Source organism: Glycine max, chromosome 1, assembly GCF_000004515.6.
Source record: "Glycine max cultivar Williams 82 chromosome 1, Glycine_max_v4.0, whole genome shotgun sequence".
Lineage (NCBI taxonomy): Eukaryota > Viridiplantae > Streptophyta > Magnoliopsida > Fabales > Fabaceae > Glycine > Glycine max.
In genome coordinates, this window is record NC_016088.4 from 1,374,012 (window position 1) to 1,400,232 (window position 26,221).

A 26,221-nucleotide genomic window follows, 5' to 3' on the forward strand; every position below is an offset into this window, starting at 1 on the left:
GCAGCATCGTAACGGCGCAATGAGACATAGTGTATAATAGGGTTTGATGGTCAATAGTGTGATTGGCTTAATATGAATTAGAATAGATGAAATATAGGAGGAGATCATTTGTTCAATTTTTTTATCCTGGAAACAGAACAAAACAAAACTGTACGATGTTGACGGCCAGTCTTCATGATATTGTTTCAGACAGCCAGAGCTCCACATAGGCACACATAGCTTATAGCTCTGTCATCAGTGCAAATAAAGATAAACATGAAAAAATAACGGTAACTGTAGAGCTTTTATTTTACCAATATGAATAATTTTGCATTAGCATTTGGACCAGTTTATTCACTGACCCCGTCTGAACATGTAATACTAACATCTATTCATCTATAATGGAACAAAGTTGACTTAAAATACAAATGGAACCAATTATATTTTATCTATTCAGCTAGCTAAGCCTGATCACAAAATTGTAGGTAAAAAATTTAGTATTTTATCAGTCAACGAACCAAATCTGACACCGAACTAAGAGAGACCTGTACAGTAAGCAGCAGAATTTGAACCTTCTGAACTGAAACAGATTCCAGATGAATTGAATGCTGATAACGGCAACCAAGAGCAAAAGGAAAAATGAAATGAAAAATATGTATTTGACTGCAAACTTCCAACAAGCTAAATCATTCGGTGACCGGTGTAGTAATAGGCAGTCCCTCAGAAGTGAATCAGTTGAAATTGTTTGACTGAAGTCTTGTAACTTGCTTCTGAAAGGGAACATAGCAGTTGGAGCCTCTAGTCATGAAAATAAAGTCAGCGGGGTATAGCACATTAATGTACAATTCTAAGTTTTAAGTGAAGACAAGCATTTTATTTGGAGCTTCCATCTACTTCTTACCGTTATTGTTTAGCTTAATTCCTAAAGACAATATGACCATCTAAAATTTCAGATCTTCTGTCAGTTAATACGTGACAAACAAGTTAACTAGATAGTATTAAGGGCTAGACAAGTTCTAGGTATAATTTATTGTCTTAGCATTTCAGTTCTTTATATTTTTTAGATTCTTAAACTAAAAACAAATCTTTAATTTAGGGGTAAGAGAACCATATTAACAACCAAAAGTTAGAAATCAGTAAGTACTGTGAACATCTTACACAAATTCTTAATTGCTTCAAGTAGATATCAATGACAAGTCTACAATAAAAATCAATTGAACTTAGGTTATTCATGATCTACATTAATTTCCATCCCTATTGTATTCTATTTAAAAAAAATAAAGGCTTATTATTTTCACCATATTAAAAATTCCAAGCAACAAGAAAATAAAGAATAATATTAAAAGCAATAATAAATTGTAGCTCAAGGAAAACAAGCCATCCATCTAATAAGAATAAGAATCAACAAAGTAACAGCAAGTAAAAAAATATTCGACCCCCAACTATGAAAAGGTTCCAATTATAACCTATAAGCTGTACAGTAGAACAATTGCAAATATCCACTTACGGAAGTTAAAATTGTACCTGCATCAGAGCAAATTGCAATGAAGAAATGCAGATTTCATCTACTTCCATGACTGTGACAAAGAAACTACTGGAGTTGATGCTTCAAATCCTTTTTTGCCATGTATTGCAGATTTCAGCACATTATATTGCTCCGTCACAGAATCATACAGGGCTTTTGTGAATACCTCCTTAGCCTACTCCATAAAAACCCATATTGCACCAATGAAGTTAAAGAAGTAAAAGAATATTCCAGATAACTTTATCTATTTTTCAAGTTCAGATTGCTGCAGGCCAAAACAATTAGCAGACATGAGCGGAGAACCCAAGGATACAGAATACTGGCTTTATTTACATAGATCATTTAGCTTGAGGTACGATGCTCATCACATTACAAGAAACTATACTCAATTTCTGTAACCAGCAAATATTAGTACATGTACTGTACATCCTAGAATGCATTGGCACAAGTGAGTTTCACTAGACTAGAGGGAAGGAAGTTCATAGGTTCGCATGAGGTACTGTTATTGTTGTGAGGCATCAAAATGTTGTGATTCAAAAGGCACACTGAAATTTATTTATGTGTGCAACATCAACAAAAGAGATGTATTATTCATACAACTAATACAACAATTTATACAACACCACTCTTTCTCTCTAACACATTATCCATCACACTCCGTACTTCTTTCTCTCTCTCTCATTGTTGTGAAATTTGTCATACAAATAACATTTCTCAAAGCAAAATGCCACTATATCTGGACTTAATAGCCGTTTATAAATGATGTCATGTTGTATCACATTCTTAAGCAGTCATACTTCTTAGTTTGAATATAAAAAAATGACAAGTGACTTCTTAGAAAAAAATTGGTGCAGTCAATGACAAAATAATAAATTTAATTAAGTCCAGGTGATCGAACTCAACTTACCTTTTCAGGATTTTCACTAGTAGCAGTAGTTTCAGAAAAGCTTAATGCTGGAGCCACTGATATGCCAGTCCCATGAAAGGATATAATTCTTTTCTCCCCAATTTCTTTCTCAACCTGCAAAATTACACGGTCTCATTTTTATGATAAAATAAAACAAGGCAGACTCTCAAAGAGAAGAACACCATACCTTTAGTGGAGGGGGCATTATATCATGGCACAATATCGCCAAAGGATATACATGGCCCGGTGGACCAGAATGTTCAACAAGTCTTCTCATATTATCTACCGAAGAAGTATCAAAGGGTGCCTGAATATTAAAATGCCAAAACATCATAAAATTGGAAATGTAATATACTATGGAACTGGAAATTTTACAATATTTCATCTTTATTTATAATGTATGACATTCTGAGACATCTCAAGGTCATCATTTTATATGACTACTAGCAAAAAACAAAGGAATTATTAGAACATTTACACTGGTAAACTGACCGCATGCACAAAATAAAACATCGGAAATATATAATAGGCTGAGATATACCCTATACTTGTGACTCCTTTTATCCAGCAGTTTTCATAAATACATAACCCTAAGTACGAGCAGAAACCTAGCATTGAACCTTGGATTCCATCACACTTATTGTCCTTGTATGTTTAAATCCAATTTTCTGTTTACTCAACATAGAATGAAGGACAAATTACATGCAAACCAGCACAAGAGCATAACAACTTAAAATAGAAGTACGGCTTTGACATAGACAACAAGCAGAGAATACAGATAACCCAATAAGCATGGAATATCATTATCAAGAATCTGTTTTCATGCGTAACAGATCACAAGGTAATAAAAAGGAGCAGCAGAGTCAAGAGTGAACTCAAAATTTGAGCCACAAATCATGATTTCATTTCTAGTCCCCCTCCCCCTCAAAAAAAAGGGAGGGAAATATGTTTTAGACTCTGTACTTTCAGTCTAATGTGGTCAAGGTCCCAACACTTTCATACAATGAATTTGGCCCTCAAACTTTAAAGAACATGGGATTTAGTCCCTCATTTCTAAGAATTCATCGTATTTTTAGAGTTCGGGGAGACTAAATCCACATGTATTTTAAAGTTTGGGGACCCAATTCATCAATATGAAAGTAAAGGGAACTTGACCACGTTTGACCGAAAGTATAGAAACTAAAAACACATTTTTCTAAAAAAATAAAAGATCTATAGCCCATTGGTGATGAGTCATCCTTGTAGTTTACCCTAACAAAAATGGAATAAGGCTTCACTGTTGTTGTATCAAACACTGGAGTTCAGATAACATTTCAATTATTTTCAGAAATAAGAAAATTCACTAAGCAACCTTTGCAAACAACTGATTGTGTTTAAATAGGATACTATTTCTGACTCCCATCCCATTTGCTTCTAGACAAAGCTACATGCCTACCTACCTGATACCTTTTGTAAGCATATAACGGAAATAAACATAAAGAATGAGAGTAGAAGTACCCTTCTGGAAGTATAAAAAATTCTAGCTCTCAAAGCCAATGCAAATTACTTTTTTTTCTACCTAAGTGAAGTTTAGATAAACTTCTCAATAATTACAATAAGAAGAAAATAAAAAGGTAAAATAAATCAAACTTCCCTGACAAGTTAAAATCAACTTGTGCAATTCAATTTTTGTAGAAGTTTTGTCATCTAACATCAAAAGCTGAGGTACATAAGTTAATTCTAATTTATAAGAGAAATTTGATTTATTTTAACTTCTATTTCCTATTCCTGTAAGCGCTTGTTATGATGTTTATCCAAGCTATCCCCTAGTCAATGTCAAAAGCTACATTTCTGTAAATGATAGATCTCAGATGTGACAAGTTTGATAGAACTAAAACTGTGACACACTTTTTAGATTTTACTTTAACAAGAGAGTGAACTTACCGGTGCCCATTCTCCGGTGTGGGGATCTGGGCGATCCCTTCCACCACTTGGGGCAATCCAGACTATTTGTGATCCACTCCTGTAGGAAAAGGCCAAGATAATGGACAACTGACCAATCAATAATCATTATTCAGTACATAGAAAATATATTATCTAAAGTAAACATGCCCACTTCTGTTACTTGCTCTTCCCTATAAACATTTGCATTCTAATTTATCTGTTTGCAGATTTCTAGAAAACAAGCACTCAAATTGACGCATTATGGTCTTAATCAAGTGTACTAGGGGCAATGGTTAATAAGCATTTAAGAAACCTATTAAATGCTTCTAATTATTGAAAAGAAAAACAATTACTAAATTATTTGTTTTCAATAAAATAAATATTTGCTATTTTCTTGCCTTAACCAGTACTTAAGGTCAATGGCTAGTTTGCCTAAAGAAAAGAAATCATTTAGCCATAAACTAGCAGATATACCTTAAAAGCATAGCCATTTCCTTCAGAGCTCGTATATTTGCATTTCTTTTCATCTCTACAAGAGCTGGATCATCAAGCATGTGCTTTTTAGAGTAAACACAAATGAGATTCCTATTAAAATTGTAAGTAAATAGTTTCAGAAGTCAACTTCATTTATAGAAGGAAATATATAGCATAAATTTTTAATTTGATAAACAGAAGTATAAAATGAACCTGCCAATACTGAATGGTTTGGACAGAGGATCAGTTATAACTCTATCTCCTGCTACATAGGTCTGTAGAACAAATGGCAGAATTCAATTACTTTGGAATATTTAAATATGTACAGCCTGTGCTTTAAAATAACCAGACAATAAATATGCAAACTTTACCATGTTTTCAGCAATATATGGGAGTCGTGTTTCGAGCAGCAAAGCAATGATGGCTGGATCAGCTTCAGTTTGGTGATTTGACATCAAGATGATGTTGTGTCCCTGCAGTAATTTTTTCATACTTTCAAAATTTTCTTCCACATCTATGAAAATGTTAACATAGGGCAAATATATACAAGAACCTATAAATCAGAACCAAGTTTGACATTTCATGTAAAGTAGTGGATATTTCTTTCCAGCGTTCTATATCCGGTATACAAGTAATCAGCAGTACTTACAGGAAAAAGTTAGATAGATACAGCATAAGAAATATCAACTAACTAAATATAACTGGAAGTCCAGAAGAATCTTACAATGATTTTATTGGTTTTCTGGTATAATAGTAATAGTAATGCAGATACACAATTAAGAATAGTTCATACTACAATAATGAAACCGATCCAAAGAGCAATGGGAAATTGAAAACAATCACATAATTTGGGTCAACTACTACAATCTAGATCTAAGATTGATTTGATTAATGTTCCACAATCTGCACTGTAGCATACTAGAATTGTAAAGAGTTAACTATGCATATTGTCTTCAACTTTAAGATGAAAGACTTCACATATCTAACAAACATAAACTCCTAATATGTTATATACCTCATGCATAGATGCCAACCTTAGGGTTAAGATAGACATAGCAAAGGGGGAATATTTACATTACTAGCCTCACCCTACTTTGTGAAATAAGGTTATTTAAAATTTCTACCAATATTTTACATCAAGCAGATAAATAATCCTTCAATATTAACAAAGCATATTAGAAATTGGTACCTGCTTAAGTTTCTCTTCCATTTCAATGAAAAGGGGCATGTTGCCAACATAAGAATTTCTGCAACAAAAATATCACCTTTAAGAATAGCTATAAGGTGTGGGCAAATGGAATAGACATTGTTTTGATACAAGCTGATTATAAATAGGCCCTTAAGTGCCATGAATACAAATGAGGTTTCAGTATACAGATTGCTACATCCCAGGATTATACTTCAGGAAGTACAACAGAGAAGCCTACTTCTGAAGTAATTGGCATGGTTCCAAACCTTGAAATTAACACATGCAGAAACGTGAACATTGAATTCATTCAGAACCAAGAGCTCAGCCTTCACCAGATACAACCAGGAAGGATCAAGTTAACTAAGATAAAACCACATGAAAAATCACAAGTAGGGAGTTACATCTGAACAAGTGTCATCTTGTTTGCATGCATCACATTCATAATAAATCTCCATTTAAGTGCACATAGAAAACTGAGAAGGATCCCAGTAACAAGACGCAAAATGCTGCAAAGGCATAACTCCAATGAGGTAAAAGAATTTTTAGTCTTATTTTACCATTTCTATCCTATGGTTAACCCATTAGCAACTTCCAACTAATCACAAATGTAATTAAATACTGATAGACACCCTATTGTGTGGCCTGGTGGGCATCCAATTAATGCTAATCAGAGAAAGAAGAGAAGCAGGGAAGGAAGGGGCAGGAACAGAAATAGATTGGAGAAGTCTGTTAGGAGGGAAAGGGAGGAGTCTTGGCAGAATGGACACTTGAAAGTGAGACAATGGGAGAAGGGGATGTCGGAAGCATGGAGAGAGGTAAAAATATGATGGGAGAGGGCTGGAACAGAGGAGGAAGGGGGTATCAAATCTGTGAAGGGAATTCTGTGAGACTTGGACCTCGTGGCAGAGTAGCATATAGCTTTACTGAGTTTCTCTTTAATTTTACATCTACTTCGGAAATTTTTTCCTCTCTATACTTGTTCCTAACATAACAGTGTAGCATACCAAAATCCATCATCCATGTGTCATAAACTCATTTGTATTTAAAAAAAAAAAAAGCAGGTTAATGTGTTTGTCTATTAACAACCTATGCAGACTTTTCTAAAAGGAAATCTATAGTCAAACTAAAAGTTGCTAAAATTTTCTAAAAATGGGAGAAATTGAAAACTTCAGCACTCTTGCCCTATAGCTTCACAGTAGACACCAATACAGGACTCGACACAATTAACCTGCAATCCCTCATTGTTCAAGTCTCAAGGTATTTTCATGGGAATCCATAGAGTGTTAATTGTCTGAAATATGTCTCCAAGACACCACAAACCATAGAGTGTGTTCCACTTACAAGCTTTATCAAGGAGAATATTAACTTACATTTCTTTACACGTATAAGATTGTTCACTCATTCTATTTCTACATAAATTGCCCCCTGGAATCTAAATGTTAGTTATCTTACCTACATTCCGATGCATTATGGGATTTCACTAACCACCAAGCAAAAAGTCAAATAGATCAAAGGGCTCAATCAACTATTGGAAGGTGGTGACTCCAGGATTCATACGGGATATGCCTTATTCACAAGTACATTGTATTTTGTACACCATGAGAAGAAACATAAGAATCATCACAACTGCATTGCTATTCGTTCCTGATATCAGTAGCTTCATCACCATGTGTTAAACACGAAGAGACTTCAAAGTTCTAATAGGGCCTGTACATGCACACTGCACGTCAACTTCCCACCCAAAAACATAATCTTTTGGGTTATGGACAATCCGTGCAGATATCTCTTAAATTTCCTAACACATTTTTCACAAATTCCCTGGAACCTAGCTTTTGTAGTAATAAGCTTAATAAAAATACAAATGCCCAATTCAAAGATATAATGTTCGTGCACTAAAATTCAACTAATTATGTGCATAGATGATCAACAACAAAAGACATACATAAACTAAACTGATTGCTACCAAACAGAAGAAAGAAGAGAAACTATAGCTTGTAAACTCACTTGAAATCAACTAAAGGACGGATATAATTCTGACCAAACACGTAGTAGTCAAAAGGCTCTCTCTTTGCTTTGTGGTGTGGTTGAAAGACAAAAGGATCCTGTTAAAGATCAATCTCATGTTCTGAGCATGACAATTAATAACATGAAACAATAGCAAACTAAATGTGCATTAGGCAAGAAGCTATGAAAAATTCTTAAATAAAAGATTCCTAGAGTGAGGAAAGTGGAAACAATTAGCAAAGCATATCCTAGAATTCAATCTGACCGTCACATCCAAGAATATGCGATCCAATAAAGCAATCATATTCGACAATACAATCTCCTTTGACTTGGGATCTCCACTTTGGATAACCTGAAATGTGATTGCACACAAAAGAAAATGTATCCAAGTTATTTGACTCTTTTAAGTGTCAAAATGATAAAAATATGAATTAGTATATTAAACTTCAGACTATAACTCAAACTAACTAAACCATTTTGAGTATCATAAACCATCCACACTAAGGCTAGTAAGATGCAGGTAACAAGTAAAGCATGAAAAAGACAAATTTTATTGGTCAAAGCATAAACAAGTGTGTGACATCTCAAATAACTTTATTGCTTGTGAGCATCCATGATTTGATATTGGAATTGATAATCAAGTAACCAACATGTTACAATTTACAAACAAATATTTTTAACACAGCAATAGAAAGAGTACCAGACACCAATATTATAATCAACTATGAATCAATGCATGAAGTAAAGAAACAAGAATCTGACAGCGACAATAGACACAATTTTTCGGAATTGAAGCACTTGACTTTTTGGAGTTCAGTTTCATAGTGAATTATGAGTGTATCTGTTCCCACACCACCGATATTAGGAAAAGTTTAGACATCAACAAGGCAAGTGCAGAATGCATATGCGTATATGAACATAGGACATGAATATCAACATACTGCACTTTTATAGTTATTGTACACTTCTTCCATTCCTGCAGCAACATTAGCAGGCAGAGATCCAGCTTCTACTTCTTTCCTGATTCCAGCTAGAAGCTCTGCAAAATAAACAATGGATATGATATAAGGGAAAATCAATTTTCAGGATTAGAATCAACAAAACAGAGAAAAAAAATAAAATGATTTAATTTGAGGCTTGCCAGAGCATCTTAATCCCAATTTTCCTTGCGAATTAATGGACAACATGATCAAACTTGATAGATTCTTATGGAGCAGAGTAATTTTATCTATAAAGAGTCAGGTAAACTGATACCCTTGGCATCTATAACTGACTGATCATAACATTCTCCCAATGTTCAACTCTAAATCAGAACTTTCTAAATGTCAGAATCTTCACCTCAAACTCCATATTCTGTCAATCAAATCATATATATTTTTCTCATGACAAAATTGCCAATATAATCACGAACTATCAACAAATTTTCACTCTCTCCCTTTCTTAATTCTCTACAACCATTCAATCACATAGGACAAAGCTCAAAACACCAGCCGAATATGAAAAACCAAAACAAATAAATCAATAATAAAATAATCAAATCGTTTGCGTGATCATCACCTAACCGAAAAGTAGATAAGAGGGGAAAAAAACAGGGACAATATATTACTTATGCCACCAATTTAACGGTATTTATTTCCAACAACCAGCATCAACCGAAACAAAAACTCCAATCTCTACTTAAAAACCCAAAAACGATTATAAATAAACAAAAATAATATAAATGAAAAAACCCTCGCAGTCTCCTTAAGAAAGCATCTAAACTAACGCTTTCTTGATTCATTTCCATTCGACGTATAAACAAACACAATAAAAATAAAAATAAAAACACAAATCGAGCTAAGCCTCAGTGAGCAAATTCCCTAAGGAACAGAAAGAAACGCAAAAATTGAAGAGGTTCACGACAAAGATACGAAAGAAGCGAAGTGCGAAGATAGCAAAAAAAAAAAAAGAGTGAAGAGAGAGAGAGAAGTGAACCTTGTTCGTTCCGAGCGTTGAGGAAGGTGCGTGACGAAACCGAAGCGGACATGTTAGCGGGAGAATGTTTAGCGGAGACGAGGTAGCAATTGTTGTTATCTTTGGATTTAACCTTGGGAGTGATGGAGGAGCAACAAGGCGAGGACGACGCAGTAGAAGAAGAAGAAGAAGAAGAAAGTTTTGAAGAGAGAAACGGAAGAACCCTAGGCGTAGCGAAGAATGTGGTTGTTGGCGGCGTAGAGAGCATAAACATAGTCTTATTATTTGGGAGGTGTGCCACACAGTGGTAAGCCGAAGAACCGGTCGTGCTCATTCTTCATACGAAAGAGAAGGAGAGTGTGTGAAAGAGAGATAGGATCCGCTCCTCAGTCTCAGCCCACACGTGCTTTTTCTCTTGCTGGGGCCCACGCCTCCAACGGAACCAAGACATCAACATATGATACTTTAATGTTTAGATTAATTGAATTTTAAAAATTAATCATCAAAATATGTCACAATTCTTATCAAACGTTTACAAGAGTGATATTACCAACAAAGTTCTTACATTAGTGGATTACCTATGTATGTTATTATGTAATGTAACGATTAAGTCCATATAATATTATCATGCTTGTGTTGAATATTCTTTATTGGATTGGCATGGGTTGTTTTTTTCTCTACGCTTCAATCCATGTGCGATACATATCGCTTTCACTTTGTTCGGTTTATTATTCTTCCATTGAATTCCACATTGGATTAGTATGTGGAATTAGTATGGGTTCTAGTTTAATACGTATGTATTGTATAGTCAAATAATCAAAAAAATCATTTAAGTTAGATTTCTAAAATAATCAGTATTAGAAAAGTCTAAATTTTATCGTACGTGTATAAATTTTTTTTCTCTTCCTCTGCTATTCTCTATATCATGAGTTTCTTTGGGATATATTTTGCTTTGAATTTATGTTTTTGTTTAAACCAATCTTATTTTATATCAATGTTATTTATCTAGGTGACCTACTTAGTCAACAATAGACTAAAGTGATACAAATCCCCCTAAAAATTGATAAGACTCTAATTAAATCGGTTTTTTATGTCAACTTTTGATCCAATTTATATGAAATGTAAGGTTGTTGTAACTTGATAGTCTTATTGATTAATCTAAATTTTTTTAAGTCATGGATAAACTAGTTTAAGGAGTTTGAGAATTAAACTCTCTCTTTTTTAAAAAAAATAATAAAATGATCTTTCCATTCATGAAAATTTCAATTACAACATATAGATAATATAGCTTTTGTTGGCTTAAAGAATTTACCGGAAACAAATCTCAAATATTAATACAAATTAAATTGAGATAATCCTAATCATTATCGCTATGCTAAAATAAGGTAAAAATAACGACTTAAAAAACTTATAAATATAGCACAAGTTACTCTTTATGGCCATATTAAATACTTACACGAGTAGTTATATTTATTAATTCTTTCAAATATATGACTTTCATCATTATTACTTTCAGAATGGAATTTTCTAACGACAATATATATGGCCAATTCATTTAATGCATTATTGTTCCCTAGTTTTGTTTTGTTTCTGTTTGGAAAGAGATTTCCTTTGGAAGTTAATATAAAATGGTTCGTGCAAGTTGGCGGTTTCTCTATCTTAATGTGTTCTATGCTATTTTTGTTAATTTATATTTTTTAACTCGTATAATCGTATTTGATACCGACATTGTTGCTTCGAAATTAGAGAAAGGAAAAAAAATTAAGACAAATGAATAATTGATATTATTTTTTTCCACTCTTTTCAATTCGTACCTCACTTCAAAAAAACTCGTGTACCTTATAGCATTTTTTTTCTTTGAATAATTAAAAGAAACCTTCCTTAATAGAAATATCATCTTCATATCAAACCGATCCATTAAAAGTTAATTCGCATGAATCAAGCAACAAGATACGTTATTGTCACACGTACGTACTAAAAGTTAAAATTTACAAAAAGTTATGTAAGTACTCAACATTTATTTTACTCAAGGAACACAGTATTTTATTAAATTATGAACTAATTAATTGACGAGGAGTTAGATGCAATGTAAACGTCACGAAATGTCATTATAAATCAGGATAACAGTTTAAGACTTGGACACACCTTTAAAAAAGCAATGGGGAGGATCTAATTATTGTTTTTATGTATAAAAGAACTAACTCTACGCACTATTAAAAGGATTAACAATGAGAATAAAACATATTAGCTCAAACAAGCTGCCAAGTACCAGGGACGGATCAAGGTGGCAACCATGGGCCCTAAAACCCTCCCATATATTTTAGTTGTCTACATTAGTAATTAGTAATTTATATAAAAAAAACCTAGGACAAAAACTGTTACGTGCTGAGTATGAGAAGTTGATTTTCAAGGTCCAGTATCTCATGAAGAAGAAGAGAAGAAGACTAAAGGAAATAATTCTGTATTTTTATTGATTATCTTGCTTTATTACAGGACTATTTATAATACTTTCCTAATAGCTGAATTTGTCATTTTGCTATGTAGGAATATTACAAATAACAGATTTGTTATCTTTGTCCCCTGATGACAGACAACTTATTCTAGCAAAATTATGCTACCAGCACTACTAGTATAACCAATTTCTCTATATGAAGTCTTTAAGGTACGATGACTTTGTGATCCTCCTCTTAGGCTTGTCTACTTTCTGCACCCATGCTTGCACCTTTGATTCCATCTTTGTGTCTGCGTTTTGTGCTACTTCCTTTGGTTCCTTATCAAATGCCTTCTACCTATCACTTCTAGCCCCCGTCAAAAACACCTTGTCCTCAAGGTGTTGGGGCTTCAACGCATGGCTTCCAAAAGTGATACCGGGATCCCGAGGTCTATTCCGGTGCACCTGGGTTAGCAATTGTGCATAATGCAAAGGCAACTGGTTGGAGCTTGTATGCGGTCATGGCAGTCCCATAAAGAGGAACAATGCTGATGAGCTTGTTGAAGGAAATGGCAGTGCGAACGAGACCGAGATTGAGCAGATGAAGAGCAGGCATAGGAAGTAGACCCGACAATGGTGGAAGGAATGGTTGCACGGGTGCAGGACATGGAGGCGCAGTCAGCATGGGAAGCGAAGGCGGCATGGACGGCGGAGTCAGCATGGTTGATGAAGTCGGCGTGGGTAGCGGAGTAGGCAAGGGTGATTGGTTGTGTTGCATCGGTACGAGGCATGGAGGTGCAGTCAGCCTGGAAGGTGGAGGCGACGGTGGTGACTGCACGGAGGAAGAAGATGGGTGGTGGCTGGTTCTCGAAGGCAGTTTTAGAAGAAGGGCATCCAGTGTGGATTCGAGGTGGAGTTGAGCTGCAACAAGTTTGACCATGGCGGCCTTAAGGCGATCCTTGCGAGCGGCAGAAAATTCGGCATCCGCCATTCGAGGTGAGTGCTGAAATGGAAGGGAAGGTGGTTGCCGATGGAGGGTAGTGTTGAGAGGAAGCAATGAAGAGAGGTGGTTTGGCGGGTGGTGTGGGTTGCGGTAGTTGAAGCTGGTATGACAACCATGGAAGACAATCATGAGCTCTCAATGAAAACACCAAATGTTAGGTGCTGAGTATGAGAAGTTGGTTTCGAAGGTCTAATACCTCTTGAAGAAGAAGAGAAGAAGAAGACTAGAGGGAATAATTCTATATTTTCATTGATTATCTTGCTTTATTACAAGGCTATTTATAATACTTTCCTAATAACTGAATTTGTCATTTTGCTATGCAGGAATATTACAAATAACAAATTTGTTATCTTTGTCCCCTGATGGCAGATGACTTATTCTAGCAAGATTATGCTACCAGCACAACCAATTTCCCTATATGAAATCTTTAAGTTACGATGGCTTTGTGATCCTCCTCTTAGGCTTGTTTACTTTCGGCACCCCTTCTTTGATTCTATCTTTGTACCTCTGTTTTGTGCTACTTCCTTTGGTTCCTTATCAAATGCCTTCTACCTATCAAAAACTCTAAGTATCTCTTTTTATTTAAATTGATTCATTTTGATATTGTGATAAATACAACTGATAGAATTCAAATTGCCATCATGGACAGTTAAAAAATTTTGATTTTATAATCTAAATTACAATTGTGGACCGATATTTAAAATCCTGATAATAATGAAGGTAAACATGAAGATCAAAGTCAAAGTGTGAAGTCTTAACCGATAGTGTTTGGATTTTTCTCAATAATGTTCTACAAAGGACATTGGAAAAGGGGTGACAAGGGGAACCATGTACTGAAGGATAGAAATGTTTACATGAAATTTTGTTGAATTATAAGCAATTTGAGTTACTGAATTTTATTTTCAAAAAAGACTAGAATTTGCCACTTTCTTTTCTGAGTGTTTTGGACTAGTGCTCAGATCTAGATATCCATGTGAATAATAATACTTTCTGTAATTCACCATTCAAAAGTACTTTAAACTTCAAAAGATGGCAAAATCTCTTCGTTCAACACAGAGAACCAAGAATGCAGGGGGAATCAACATAAAACTAAAGCAATTAGTTGGATGCCGGTTACTGTCTATAAATACTATTACAAAAGTCTAGGTATACTAACTGCTAATTTTTATTATCCAAGGGTTCAATCAGAAACAACAGCCACATGAACCCAATTTTTTTTTTCTTAACCTGAGGTTCATTGGAGAAAAATGACTCTGACTAATCTGGAGTTTGATCTCGAGATAAGTAAAATTTGACCAAAAATTATTTATGCCAAGGATTAAAGTTGAGTATTATCTAAAAGATTCAACTTTAACTTTAAAATATTAATTACTTATGTTCAATCTCTTGGCTACACGAATCCCATTTAACCAAGGAAGTTCATGATCACCAAATGAAGCACCAAGTTGCAGAGAACAAAATCTGCAAAAGCGCGCTCAGGTGCAAGATCCTGCAGCAGGATGGAAAGTCAAATATCTGCAAAAATATATCAAGCGAATAAACCAACACGCAGAATATGAAATCATTTTCTTCTTGCTTTGATTTGTCATGTTAAAGATGTAGCTAGGGATCTAAGTTTGAAACTACATCATTTAGCCAGATTGTTGAAATATAATAGATGAATAAAACAAAGCAAACCTACAAATATTTTGGGTTGCAACTCACATGGGTAATTGCAGGTTTCAATTTTAATATATCAACACACAGATCAAAATAGACAAGAATTTTTTTTTTTACCTTGAATTCCTTGTTCTCTTTATTCACTTGGATCCTGAGACAAACTGGTCCAAAATGAAGGAGAATAACAACGATCAAAAAGACAAGAACAAGATTTATGCATATGTACGTAGCAGGTTTATAAGTGCGCATATGTATCTAGTAGACTCATAGTGTACCAAAATATGCAAAACCAGGTAGCCTGCAAATTGTAATAGACCTAGCACACTTACCAGCAAGAACAGCAGTTCCTACACAAGATAGTACTCTTGATAGGAAGTAGTTAAATGGAAATGATCCCACCAAAGCCATGTAAACTACTTGTTCACAAACAAAAAAATAAGAACACAAGTTTCAACAAATGTAACTTTAACATAAACCCACTAAACAACCTTGAACCCTTACCAAAATAAAAATAATTTCACCAGTACATTTTTTTCTTCTAGCGTTGAAGGAGGAAATCATTAAACTAGAAACTAGAAGAATATCCAATAAAGAAACAAGATTACAAATTTCTGGAGGCACTTCTTTAATCCACACTCTATGGCTATACAGTTTTGCTAAAACATCCAAGGCATAAGCTCGACTTCTGCAATCCTCCTCTTTAAGGGTCAAGATAGAGTGTTTTTTTACTACAAATTTTAGAGCCTGTATAAGTTGAAGGCAATCAAATTCTGCTTCTATTTCCAGTAAACATACGTCAGAGACTAAACGAATACCCAACTTCATTCCTTGAGCTTGGTTTTCATCTATGATACATAGATATGATATGTGTATCGGTTATGATAATACAGTGATATGATTATTTTAAAAATATATAGAATATCATATATGTAAATACATGTTTAAAATATATAAAAATTCATAAAACATAATAAATATATAATTTTAATTTTACAAATCTAAATTAAAAACATACTTCTTGAACGTTACTAACAAAATTTATAAATCATTGTCTTCATAAATTACTTTTTATTATTTACATATAGGAACAATACTATCAATCCAATTCCTATCTGAAAATCATTCATAAACAGAATAATTTTTACTTTTGGTTCATTAAGGGAAAATGCTTCTATATTATACATACTTACATATTTCCTGTAGTTGTTGGGACTTTCGTAAAATACTTTAAAAGCTTACATACTTCAGCAATATGTGTATTAATGGAGTATTCAAAGAATATCAATATTAGATATGTGAAGTAAATTGAATTATTGATGCTCCATAGATTTAGATACTTCAGTAGTACTTATTGGTGAAATATCCAAGAATATTGTTATCGGATATCCAAAGTAAAGTATATGTGATTCATAGTTTTCGATTAAGCAGATGCAGAAATGGCCATTATATTATATATATATTGCGAATGACATCACATAGAAACAGCCTAAGAATATTTGCTTTTCTTCCACTTCACTCTTCACGATTTGCCACTTCTACCTTCTTCACTTCTCTTGACTCCAAACTCCTCTCTATAACTTAACGCGCCAAGCTCTAAAAATGGATTTTTCAATGTCTCTTAGGCTTTAGGCCGTATAACCCATCAAATGATTTCAAAAACATAGCAAAAGAATGAGGGCCGGTTAAAGGCCATTTGATTCAGAAAATATTTTTTATTTTTTACTTTTACTTTAATTTTATAAAATAAATTATCTTCTTTTTTCAAAGCTTTTTTTTTATCTTATTTGGTAATTTTTGTTAAAAATTGTGTGTGTGTATATATATATATATATATATATATATAATATGTTTTCGATAACCTTTGATATAATTTTCATGATCTAGGACTAGTATGATTAATCTATTTTTTGAAAAAGGATAAATTAATCATTTACTCGTTATTAAAACAATTAAAATTTATCTTTATTTTAAATTATTAATTATTTAAATAAAAATAAGAATCATATTATCAATGGCTTAAAAAATAGTATTATCAAAAAAATAAAAGGGAAAATTTTTAAACAAGAAATAAAAATAAAAAGGCAAGTAAAATAATAATTTAGTAATCACAATTCACTTAACTTTTAGGCTATTCCAATGCATAAAGGTTTCATTCATATGGATTTATTTAGTTGCAATAGAAAAAAACTTTAACTACTTGGGGGCTTAGGGTCATTCTCATTGAGTATTTATAAATATGTTTACATATTATTCATCACTAAGATATTTATACTGTAATTGAAATTAAATCTATGCTATGAATCTGTTTATTATGGATCGAACTAATTATTGTTGGTTTCTTACCATATTCTAATTACCAAATTGAGTGGTTTCAAAATTTACAAGAGGACCAACAAATTATACACCCCTTAAATATAGCGTGGTGGATGGAAAGTCCAACTTTCACTCATTCATTCATTCTTCTTCTTCTTCTGGTGCTAAGTGCCTAAGCTCAAATGGCGTCGTTTTTGTCTTTTCTCCCTGCCGTTTCCGCTCGTCCCATTCCCACCAGCGCCTTCTCTCCCAAAAGACCTCTCTTTCAAACTCCACCCACCTTGCATTTCAAAAATCACCGGTTCGTAATCCAATCCCCTCTCCCAACTTCACAGCTTCTTCCTCGTCTTATTTCTTTCTTTCGGATTTGAATTTTTTTGAAAAAAAAAAACATTTTTTTATTGTTGTCTGCTATTTACTACTGTTCAGAACAACGTGGAGCTATAAATTAGTTTACTGGGGTTTTTGTTTGTTCGGTGATGGGTGATGTCACACTCGTCAATTTGAGTTTTGGTGTGAAACTGGAAGCAATGGATTGCTAGTTCAGTTTCAGGGTTGGTCAGTGAAATGGTTTAAGCTTCTGTTCTGGTTTTTTATTTTTTTTATTTCCTGATTATTGCCTAATATAAGGATTTTAGACATCTGGTTTGGGACAGTGAAAAATTTAGTCTTCTCATGTTACATTGGATGGTGGGATTTTTCAGGATGTTGTAGGTTAACTCATTTAACAAGATTCAATGATTTACCTTGGACTATAAGTATTTAGTATTGATCAAGGGAAACATTTTTTGTCATAGATTACACTTCCCTTCCCCATGCTCTCTAAGTATGAGGTTTAAAGTAGTGATTTTGTCCCACAGTGTACCTTCTTTCTCAATATGATTCTCAAAGTTCTTTGTGTTGAATGTGACAAACAACACTACTTGCATTTAGTTCTGATCTGATGGTGTCTGCTTCAAGATACTGGTTCAAGTTGCCAGCTATTTAGTGATAGTTATAGACAAAGTTTGAATTCCCCTTTACTTAATGGGTTTTGATTGTTGAATGATCCGGGAAAGGATTTAAGTATCTTCGACATGTGGTCTAATTGTTTGTGTATACCGTCCTGCAGGTTTGCAGTTAGTTGCAGTTATGCAGAAGCAGGTGTCTATGCTAATTCTAGCTCTAACACCATAGATGTTGTGGCTGATGTTAGAAGTGAGCGGGTGTGAATGAATATTCCCCTCTTTTAGCAATTTGAGATTATCCACACATTATGTGTTTTTGGATATATTTCACAAAAATGTTCATGTGTAAATGTCTCTCTTTGTAGATTGTAGTCTTAGGAGGGAATGGCTTTGTTGGTTCTTCCATATGCAAGGCAGCAGTGTCCAAGGGCATAGAAGTCATAAGCCTAAGCAGGTTTGTCAAATGTGTAACTAATTGGCTACACCTGTCTGTCTATCTGTCTCTTCCTCTCTGCATTTATTTATTTAACCAACATTTTGTTTTACAGGTCAGGGAGACCTACTTACTCAGGTGCATGGGTAGATCAAGTTACTTGGATTTCAGGCATGTTAACTTAACCTATTACTAAGATACATCTTTTTTTTTTCCACTGTAATTGGTTAAGGGCATCCAAGCATACACAGGAAGAGGGTAGAGTGAGAGTAAACACCAAATCAGTTGTAGAGAAGAGTAGGCAATTATTAAGATCAGTAATGATACATTGCCACTTTCTTTTTCATATCATTCACCGTTGTGTTTGTTTCAGAACTTTGCATATTTATCTGTTGTCTTTGTAGTTGTGTGTGTGCTTGTATCCTTTGATTGATAAAACGTATGGATACCCAACAATCATGGTACAATATTAGGTCATGCCTTTACAGTTTTCAAGTTCAAATTAACCATTTGAATAGATGTCAATTTAGTGTATTATGGTAAATTGGAAGTAACTATGATAAAATAGGATTTGCTTTAAATACTTCTGCAGGTTTTTATACATTATGATTTGACCAAATGAAATATAATGTCAATGTTATCTTCAATATTATCTCTTTATGATTCCTTAGTAACTGTTGGAGTATTTCATATTAGTCTGAAGATACATACACCAAGTATGATCTGATAAATAAGTTCCTATTGTTCCCTTTGGCCAATTATTCAGGTTGATTTGTAAGCATCTAAAAATTGTAACAATATCATTGAATGCAAATTGTGAAATGTATCAAATACAATGTGTGTGGCATGTAAGCAGTTTTTCAAGTGATATCCTCATTTTTTTTTTCTCTGGAGGGTATTCAATGTTTTTCCTGATGAGCAGGAGATGTTTTTTATGTAAACTGGGATGAAGTACTTGTTGGAGCTACTGCAGTTGTTTCAACACTTGGAGGTTTTGGTAGTGAGGAACAGATGAAAAGAATTAATGGGGAGGCTAATGTTGTGGCTGTGAATGCTGCAAAAGAATATGGTGAGCCATCTCATTGAGCATAAATTTGCTGTTAAATTCATCTGCATTCAGCCTTCATTCATTTTAGGCTATATTTTAGACAGAAGTTCAAGCATTCTATAATGCAAGACATAACCTTTTGATGGCAATGTTCTCTGATCTTTATGAAGCAAGCCTCGTCCTCATTTCAATTGCTTAATTGTCATATATTAATACAGGTAGCTAGCTCTATTTGAAGAATTGCAATGAATTGTCTAATAGTATCACTACTACATCTGGTAGATCACAATTATTTGCATGTATGTTAGTAGGTGATGATATCATTATGAGATTTCTAGAGTTCTTTTGTTCCAAAGAGCTGCTATTCTCTATCTTGCACTTTGTTGAACTCTGAAATTTGCTCTGCTTTATTGCTTTTTTAAGAATGTTTATGGATCTGGGGAAGGATTAATGGAATTAATTAACACATTTATTTATTTTTAATTGCAAATTACATTATTTTCAGTTGAAACTCAAAAATTGATCAAGCAATAGGAGTGATGGCATGTAATGTTTAATAACTAATTGTAATAATGTTGTCTACAAAGCCATTCAATGCGATTATTTATGAGTTCTTGCTTTTGAGTAATGAATTAATATGGAAGATAAAGGATATTGTTATACATGACGAGCAGCTTACTCTGACTTACGAGTTGTGTCAAAAAATCCATTAGCACTTTCCCATTCTTCTGCAAGTTCATTTTGCACAAAATTATTTAGCATATTGAAACAATTTTTCGCTTTTCAGCTGGTTGGTTTGGATGAGACATTGCTTTAAGATATTTATTTTGCATTCTTGTTAATTCTGAAGAGAACATGTGGCCTTATATGGTGTACAAATTATATTTGGGATATTTCTCCTTTATGATGCTTTGAATTTGTGTGAGGAACCAAATATTAATAAATTAATGTGCTATTCTGTTCTCACCTCTTTTTTCTTGCAGGAATTCCCAAATTCATCCTGATCTCAGTTCATGATTATAATTTACCATCATTTTTACTTTCATCTGGGTACTTTACGGGAAAGAGGAAAGCAGAATCCGAGGTTCTCTCCAAATACCCCAATTCAGGTAGTTATTCTAGCCTTTCATGATCTTGAAACTAAATTGGTATTCCAGTTTTATAAATCCAAGGTTCTAAACTGAAACCTATATTTGCATATAGCATCACCTGATCTTCAAATGATTGTTGAAATGGCTATTTAAAAACTATCAGAGCTAAAGTTCACTGAGGATCCGGCAACTGATTTTGTGGAAGATGAGTATCATGCTTTTGAAGGATATAAAGCTAACTAAATGGATAGGCCTTATTGTTTTTATTGAATTGCATTCTTGACAGTTCACTATGATCTTAACATCTTCAGGTATTGTCTTAAGACCTGCTTTCATATATGGCAAGAGGAGAGTGGATGGTTTTGAGCTTCCTTTGGATTTGGTAGGGGAGCCAGCAGAAAAAATTCTACGAGCAGTAGAGAACTTCACCAAACCTCTAAGCTCTCTTCCTGCATCTGATCTACTCTTGGCTCCACCTGTTAGTGTTGACGATGTTGCGTTGGCTGTTATCAATGGTGTCACAGATGATGACTTCTTTGGTATTTTTACAATTGACCAGATCAAGGAAGCTGCCAATAAAGTACGGGTATGAATATGATCCTCATATAGTGCTGCAATTTACAATAATTGTACAGGCAAGGAGAAACTACAATGAGGCCATTTTCCTCATGTTAATACCGGCAGCTTTTGGAGCACAATCTTTTTAAGGGAGTAGTGTGTGGGGAGAATGGTGTTAAAAACATATTGAATGTACTAAACGAGGTTCATATCTTTTTTTCGTTATACAAGTATTGTTAGTTTATGATTGGACCATTTTCGTGTCTGTAAGTTCTCAAACCAGTGACTTAATTAGAGGCCAATAGTTAGATTTGTAAATACAAACTGCAGTGTTAGTATCTATTTCGTTTTGCATGCTGCATTGGAATATGATCTTGAAGTCGTAATTAAGCTAAAAGCCGGTCTAATAAGTGATTTAGAAGAAAAAAACAACGCAAAAAATTAATTAAAATAATAAGGAGTTTATCACATTTATAACTCATCTTAATATGTGCGTTAACAATACGGTCTACGTGAAAAGTGGATTTTACTAGGAAGTGTAAGCAAAATATTTTATAGTATAACAGAGATAACCAATAGAGCATCTCCGGTACGTAACACTTACTCACTCGAATTGTTTAACTTTAAGTAATTTTTCTCAACTTTTTTTCAACTAGAGTAAATGATATTGTTCATACATACCTTTCTTGTATAAAAAACCGTTGCTTATCATTCATAATATAAATAATATATTTTTCAAACATTATATGGTCGTAAAATTAAGTTAAACATGTTACTTTAACAATTTTAGTATTAGAGTAAATTTTTGTTGAGTGTTTAAATATATGTGAAATTATAATTAAGATAAGTACCTTAATTAAATAACTATGTATTATAGGTGCTCTTAGTGATTTTAGTATATGTGCTATTAATGAATGCTGCGTGGCTAATGTACAAAAATAACACCAATACACATTTTTCATTCTGAACCGTAAAATTAAAACTTGAAGTAAATGACACTTCATGTCTTAAAGGATGAAATAAATTTAAAACAGGTTATTAACACTTGTGTAAATATTGAGAATTTATAAAAATACCAACGATTTATCCCTAAGTTGTTTTAGGCTTATTTTAATATATATTTTTTCAAGGATAATTTATGAAAAAAATTTACAACTCTACGAAAATAATTTATAGAAATAACTTGTATATAAGCACTTACACGATAGATACTTATTCAATAAGTTATGCACTGGATGTTTTTTTTACTGAATAACTTCCCTAGTGAGTTTGTTTAAACTTTAAAAAAATAACTTAAAAAAAATAATTTTTATATAAGTTTTTTTTTAAGAAACAGATAAATTTTACTGATTAAAATAGGCAAAAAATTACTTTTTTAAGCATAAATAAACAAACACAAAAAACACAGAAAAATGCTTATTTTATTAAAATAAACATTTATTTCAACAAATAAGTTTAAACAAATTAGTCTATAGCACGTACAAAACTAGACCTTGGGTGATCTTCAACTTTGGCATTGACGCAAGTACGCAAGCATGATTGCGCTTCTATACGTCCGCATATAAACCACTAACAACAACATTTCAACACCCCTTGTAATGTTAATGTTAAACCAAGGAAAAGAGCAACGGGTGATGCCATCACTCCTCTCTCGCTAGTGCCAACTATTAAATACAGACATAAACAACAAAACAAAATGATTTATGCATTTTATAGTTCGGCATTCAACACCAAATGGGGCAACATATTCATGTCTGCAGCAGAGAGCGAAAACATTCCCTAAATATGTCCAGTAAAATCTTGCTAACAAAACTAGCACCGGGGCATAAAAAAATTATGATGAGCCAGCCTATCCAATCAGATCAGAATATACCAAAGTTCTTTTGATTTCCCAAAGATGTGAAGAGTAGATCAGTTGCCCAACTGTTGAGTATAATCACAAGGGCTTGTATAGTTGTATGAGAACCCTTTTGACTCCACATAAAGATGTAAGAGTTCAATTCTGTCTTCCGTTTTGAATGGATTGTTCAGCAAGATACCTGTTATCATCATAATCATAACCCCAACATTATACAAAGGGCAAGGAGAGAATATATGTAGAGGTTTGTTTCAGATGATCCAAACAGCTAACTAATCACGCAAACCTGACAGTTTTTGAAGCTAAACTACTATAATTCTAAGTGCCAATAATCATTTGCTCCAATAATATGTGCTTCAATTAAATGCACAATTGTGTATAGCGCACAGCAAACAAAACTCAAGCTTTTTACACCACGATGTGTGTGTGACTGTGTACTGTGTGGCGATATTGAGTACTGAAATAACACATATAATGGATAGAGAAGTGTACAAATAAATTTTATTTGCCAGTGCAATATATCAAGAGGTTATATTGCCAAACCTTTGTATTAACAAAAAAAAAATGGTTCAGCAGAGATTAAATTTGATTTTGACTAAAGTGGTGATTAAAGCATTAGGCCAGCCGAAGTTCAATAATACCATAATAATCCAAATAAATATATTTTGTTAAAATAAACAAAAAAAATCTTATCAATCACCCACTATAGCATGTTAGAAATATGCTCTTGTATGAAAAATGAACTAACGTTTATCATAAATAAAACCTGGATTAACACTTACTTTCCAGTATAGAAGCCAGCAGAATACCAAGCATTCAAAACAGCAGCAAGATCTGTTTCTGAGCCATTAATTTTTTCAGGTTCAGAATTGTTTCTCTCTTTCCCTGAATTGCATGTAGCAAAAACAATTATGCTCTGTCATATAAACTCAAAAAAATCTAGATAGTAATGAAATAAAGCCACATATCTATACAACAAAGTAGAGCCATAGAAACGCAAAAAGGTGGAAGGACATTAAGCATTTGATTACTGTTACAGTTTTACCAACCAACTGAACAAATTCCAAGAAAGAAAGATGCAATAATTAATGCAACATGTTAATTATTTAAAAAACAAAATACATTAAAGCAGTTGATACCAAGCTTTTCAGTGATGGCAAGTTATATGATTGCCAAATCAGAATTAGAATTCAAGTCTTAATTCATCTAATCAAATTACAATGGCGAACTGGAAACAATATACTAGACAAACATTGAGAAAAAAATTCAGCTGATGCCAACTCAAATGTAGCAAAATATGCATGTAAGTTATCAACAAACAGTTCCACAAATGCACAAAATAGATCGAAGATCACATAAAGAATCTAAGGCATCCATATCCAAGGAATATCAAAAGACACTAATGAAGCAGGGAGCATTTGACATGGATTTTAGTTTCAGAATGTAAAAACTAACCTTTTGATGCAAACAAAATGAATCCAGCTTTTGACTCAATTAAAGATATTTATAAAACCATAAATTTGGCATTTTTTTTATTAAAAAACAAAATTTGTTACAATAAAATGACTCTTAGAGCATAAACATTAAGTACAAATATTATATTTACGAAAATGAGAGAACCTATGCATTTAAGAACAAAAACACAAGATGGAAATATAATTAACTAGTTTCAATTCATTTACAACAACTAAGACATCCATGCACCTATCTACGTCTAGGAATGGGCTTACCTTCATTTACATTAAAATCACCGGATATGGTTGTTCTGATAGTAGACAGTGCCTTCTCTGCAGCTCCCATTGCCATTTTATGGATTTCACCATCTTCACAAGGAAATGACATTTTATGATCCTTTTCCACAGAAAGATCGTTACACTGCTTGCCAACAGATGATCCACCCAAAGAACAACCAGGAACTGACGTGCATGGAGCTGGCAGACATTGACTGTAACATGGGCAACATGTACAGACGGCATTTGGATCAGAAACTTGGTATGCAGCCATTGAATAATCTTGAAAATTAGAATATGGTACACCAGAGCTAGAATCAGCAGCCACATTTTGGTAATTCCAACCACCATATTGATTAAGGTGCTCCAAAATCTTCGCCCTTTTCTCCTCAAGTTCATAGTATTGCACAACTAACTGATTATAATCATCTCCACCTTGTGCATATGCATAACCGTTCTGCGCATTCTGGATGTCTTGGCCACTTGTTGAATCCAGACAAGGTTGATCCACCTGTGACTCTGTTTGATGATTTTCTTCCAACTTTGACAAATTACCAGTTTCACCTGAATCAGGCACATCAGTAGCTGGAATATTCGTATCAGCATCCCTGTGTTCAATAAAGCAAAATAAAAAGTGTGAAAAAACAACAACAACAACAACAAAAATTACTGCTGTGCACTATAAGGTCTATATTGTCACCTAATTTCTCTTTCACGGAATTAATATTAAAAAGTCATTTGAGAGACATTTTTTTTTCTTGGTGGCATGACATGACGCATCGAGTTATGACTGTTTATGTTATGTTTTATGCACTAAATAACACAATTTATGAGAAATGGAAGGTGACACAAACATTGAAATTGTACCTTGTAGTGTCAACATTGGAGCCATTTTCTCCGATGATTGTGTCCGCCTCTCGAGCCGTGGCGGCGCCTTTGTGTTTGCCGCTGCTATGCATTTTCTGTAAATTAGTTAATAACGAAATTCTCAGATTAAGACCGAATTTGAAGAGTGAAAAATAGGGTTATGAAGAGAACGTTGAAAGTAGAAATAGCTTGGTCGAAGGCATTGATGAGAGATGAATCGTCCCATAGATCTCCTTCCTTCCCCATGCTCGCTCCTTCTTCAACTTTAAACCTAAACCCCTCACTCTCAACTCTCAACGCCACCGCTAAGTTAAGTAAACAATTGCACG

The 26,221-nt window shown here is 33.6% G+C and overlaps 4 protein-coding genes and 1 non-coding gene across 6 annotated transcripts; 1 reads left to right on the top strand and 4 right to left on the bottom strand.

The window, feature by feature from the left end:
* Positions 1-287: 287 nt before the first annotated feature.
* On the bottom strand, positions 288-10,392 carry LOC100789434 (glycerol-3-phosphate acyltransferase, chloroplastic). 2 transcript variants are annotated; one of them, XM_003516910.4, is made up of 13 exons: positions 9,976-10,392; positions 8,943-9,040; positions 8,267-8,353; positions 8,002-8,099; positions 5,998-6,055; positions 5,180-5,281; positions 5,022-5,083; positions 4,809-4,919; positions 4,335-4,413; positions 2,599-2,718; positions 2,412-2,525; positions 1,504-1,679; positions 288-749 (listed from the first exon to the last, which is right to left on the bottom strand). In XM_003516910.4, the coding sequence occupies exons 1-12, from the start codon at positions 10,286-10,288 to the stop codon at positions 1,545-1,547; spliced, it is 1,377 nt and encodes a 458-aa protein (XP_003516958.1). In that variant the 5' UTR covers positions 10,289-10,392; the 3' UTR covers positions 288-749; positions 1,504-1,544. The 2 variants fall into 2 exon arrangements, with proteins under 2 accessions (XP_003516958.1, XP_014621919.1); XM_014766433.3 differs by having other exon boundaries at positions 288-777; positions 9,976-10,391.
* MIR9754 (microRNA MIR9754) lies at positions 3,365-3,590 on the bottom strand. The gene has a single exon (NR_126802.1). It is a non-coding gene; the product is annotated as a microRNA MIR9754 (primary transcript).
* Positions 10,393-14,793: 4,401 nt separating the features above from the next.
* LOC100814967 (dolichyl-diphosphooligosaccharide--protein glycosyltransferase subunit DAD1) lies at positions 14,794-15,473 on the bottom strand (the record flags this gene model as incomplete). The annotated part of the gene is made up of 3 exons (XM_003517618.1): positions 14,794-14,877; positions 15,165-15,208; positions 15,377-15,473. Coding segments are annotated over 3 exons (225 nt in total), but the record flags the coding sequence as incomplete, so codon positions are not given.
* A 2,026-nt stretch (positions 15,474-17,499) lies between these two features.
* LOC100791538 (uncharacterized) lies at positions 17,500-21,755 on the top strand. The gene is given in 7 exon segments (NM_001255915.2): positions 17,500-17,661; positions 18,472-18,565; positions 18,673-18,761; positions 18,856-18,911; positions 19,663-19,809; positions 20,772-20,897; positions 21,191-21,755. Coding segments are annotated over 7 exon segments (912 nt in total). The 5' UTR covers positions 17,500-17,542; the 3' UTR covers positions 21,472-21,755.
* Positions 21,756-22,837: 1,082 nt separating this feature from the next.
* Positions 22,838-26,221, bottom strand: LOC100792596 (uncharacterized). The gene is made up of 5 exons (NM_001255029.3): positions 26,064-26,221; positions 25,893-25,987; positions 25,026-25,633; positions 24,078-24,180; positions 22,838-23,476 (listed from the first exon to the last, which is right to left on the bottom strand). Exons 1-5 carry the CDS (start codon positions 26,136-26,138, stop codon positions 23,434-23,436), a joined length of 924 nt encoding a protein of 307 aa, NP_001241958.2. The 5' UTR covers positions 26,139-26,221; the 3' UTR covers positions 22,838-23,433.

Coding starts and splice junctions, on each gene's coding strand:
- LOC100792596 (NM_001255029.3), bottom strand. CDS start 26,138: ATGGGGAAGGAAGGAGATCTATGGGACGATTCATCTCTCATCAATGCC. Junction 25,988..26,063: donor AAGCTATTTCTACTTTCAAC/GTTCTCTTCATA, acceptor ACTAATTTACAG/AAAATGCATAGCAGCGGCAA. Junction 23,477..24,077: donor GCTGGCTTCTATACTGGAAA/GTAAGTGTTAAT, acceptor TGATGATAACAG/GTATCTTGCTGAACAATCCA.
- LOC100789434 (XM_003516910.4), bottom strand. CDS start 10,288: ATGAGCACGACCGGTTCTTCGGCTTACCACTGTGTGGCACACCTCCCA. Junction 8,100..8,266: donor GCATATTCTTGGATGTGACG/GTCAGATTGAAT, acceptor GATCTTTAACAG/GATCCTTTTGTCTTTCAACC. Junction 2,526..2,598: donor TAATGCCCCCTCCACTAAAG/GTATGGTGTTCT, acceptor GTAATTTTGCAG/GTTGAGAAAGAAATTGGGGA.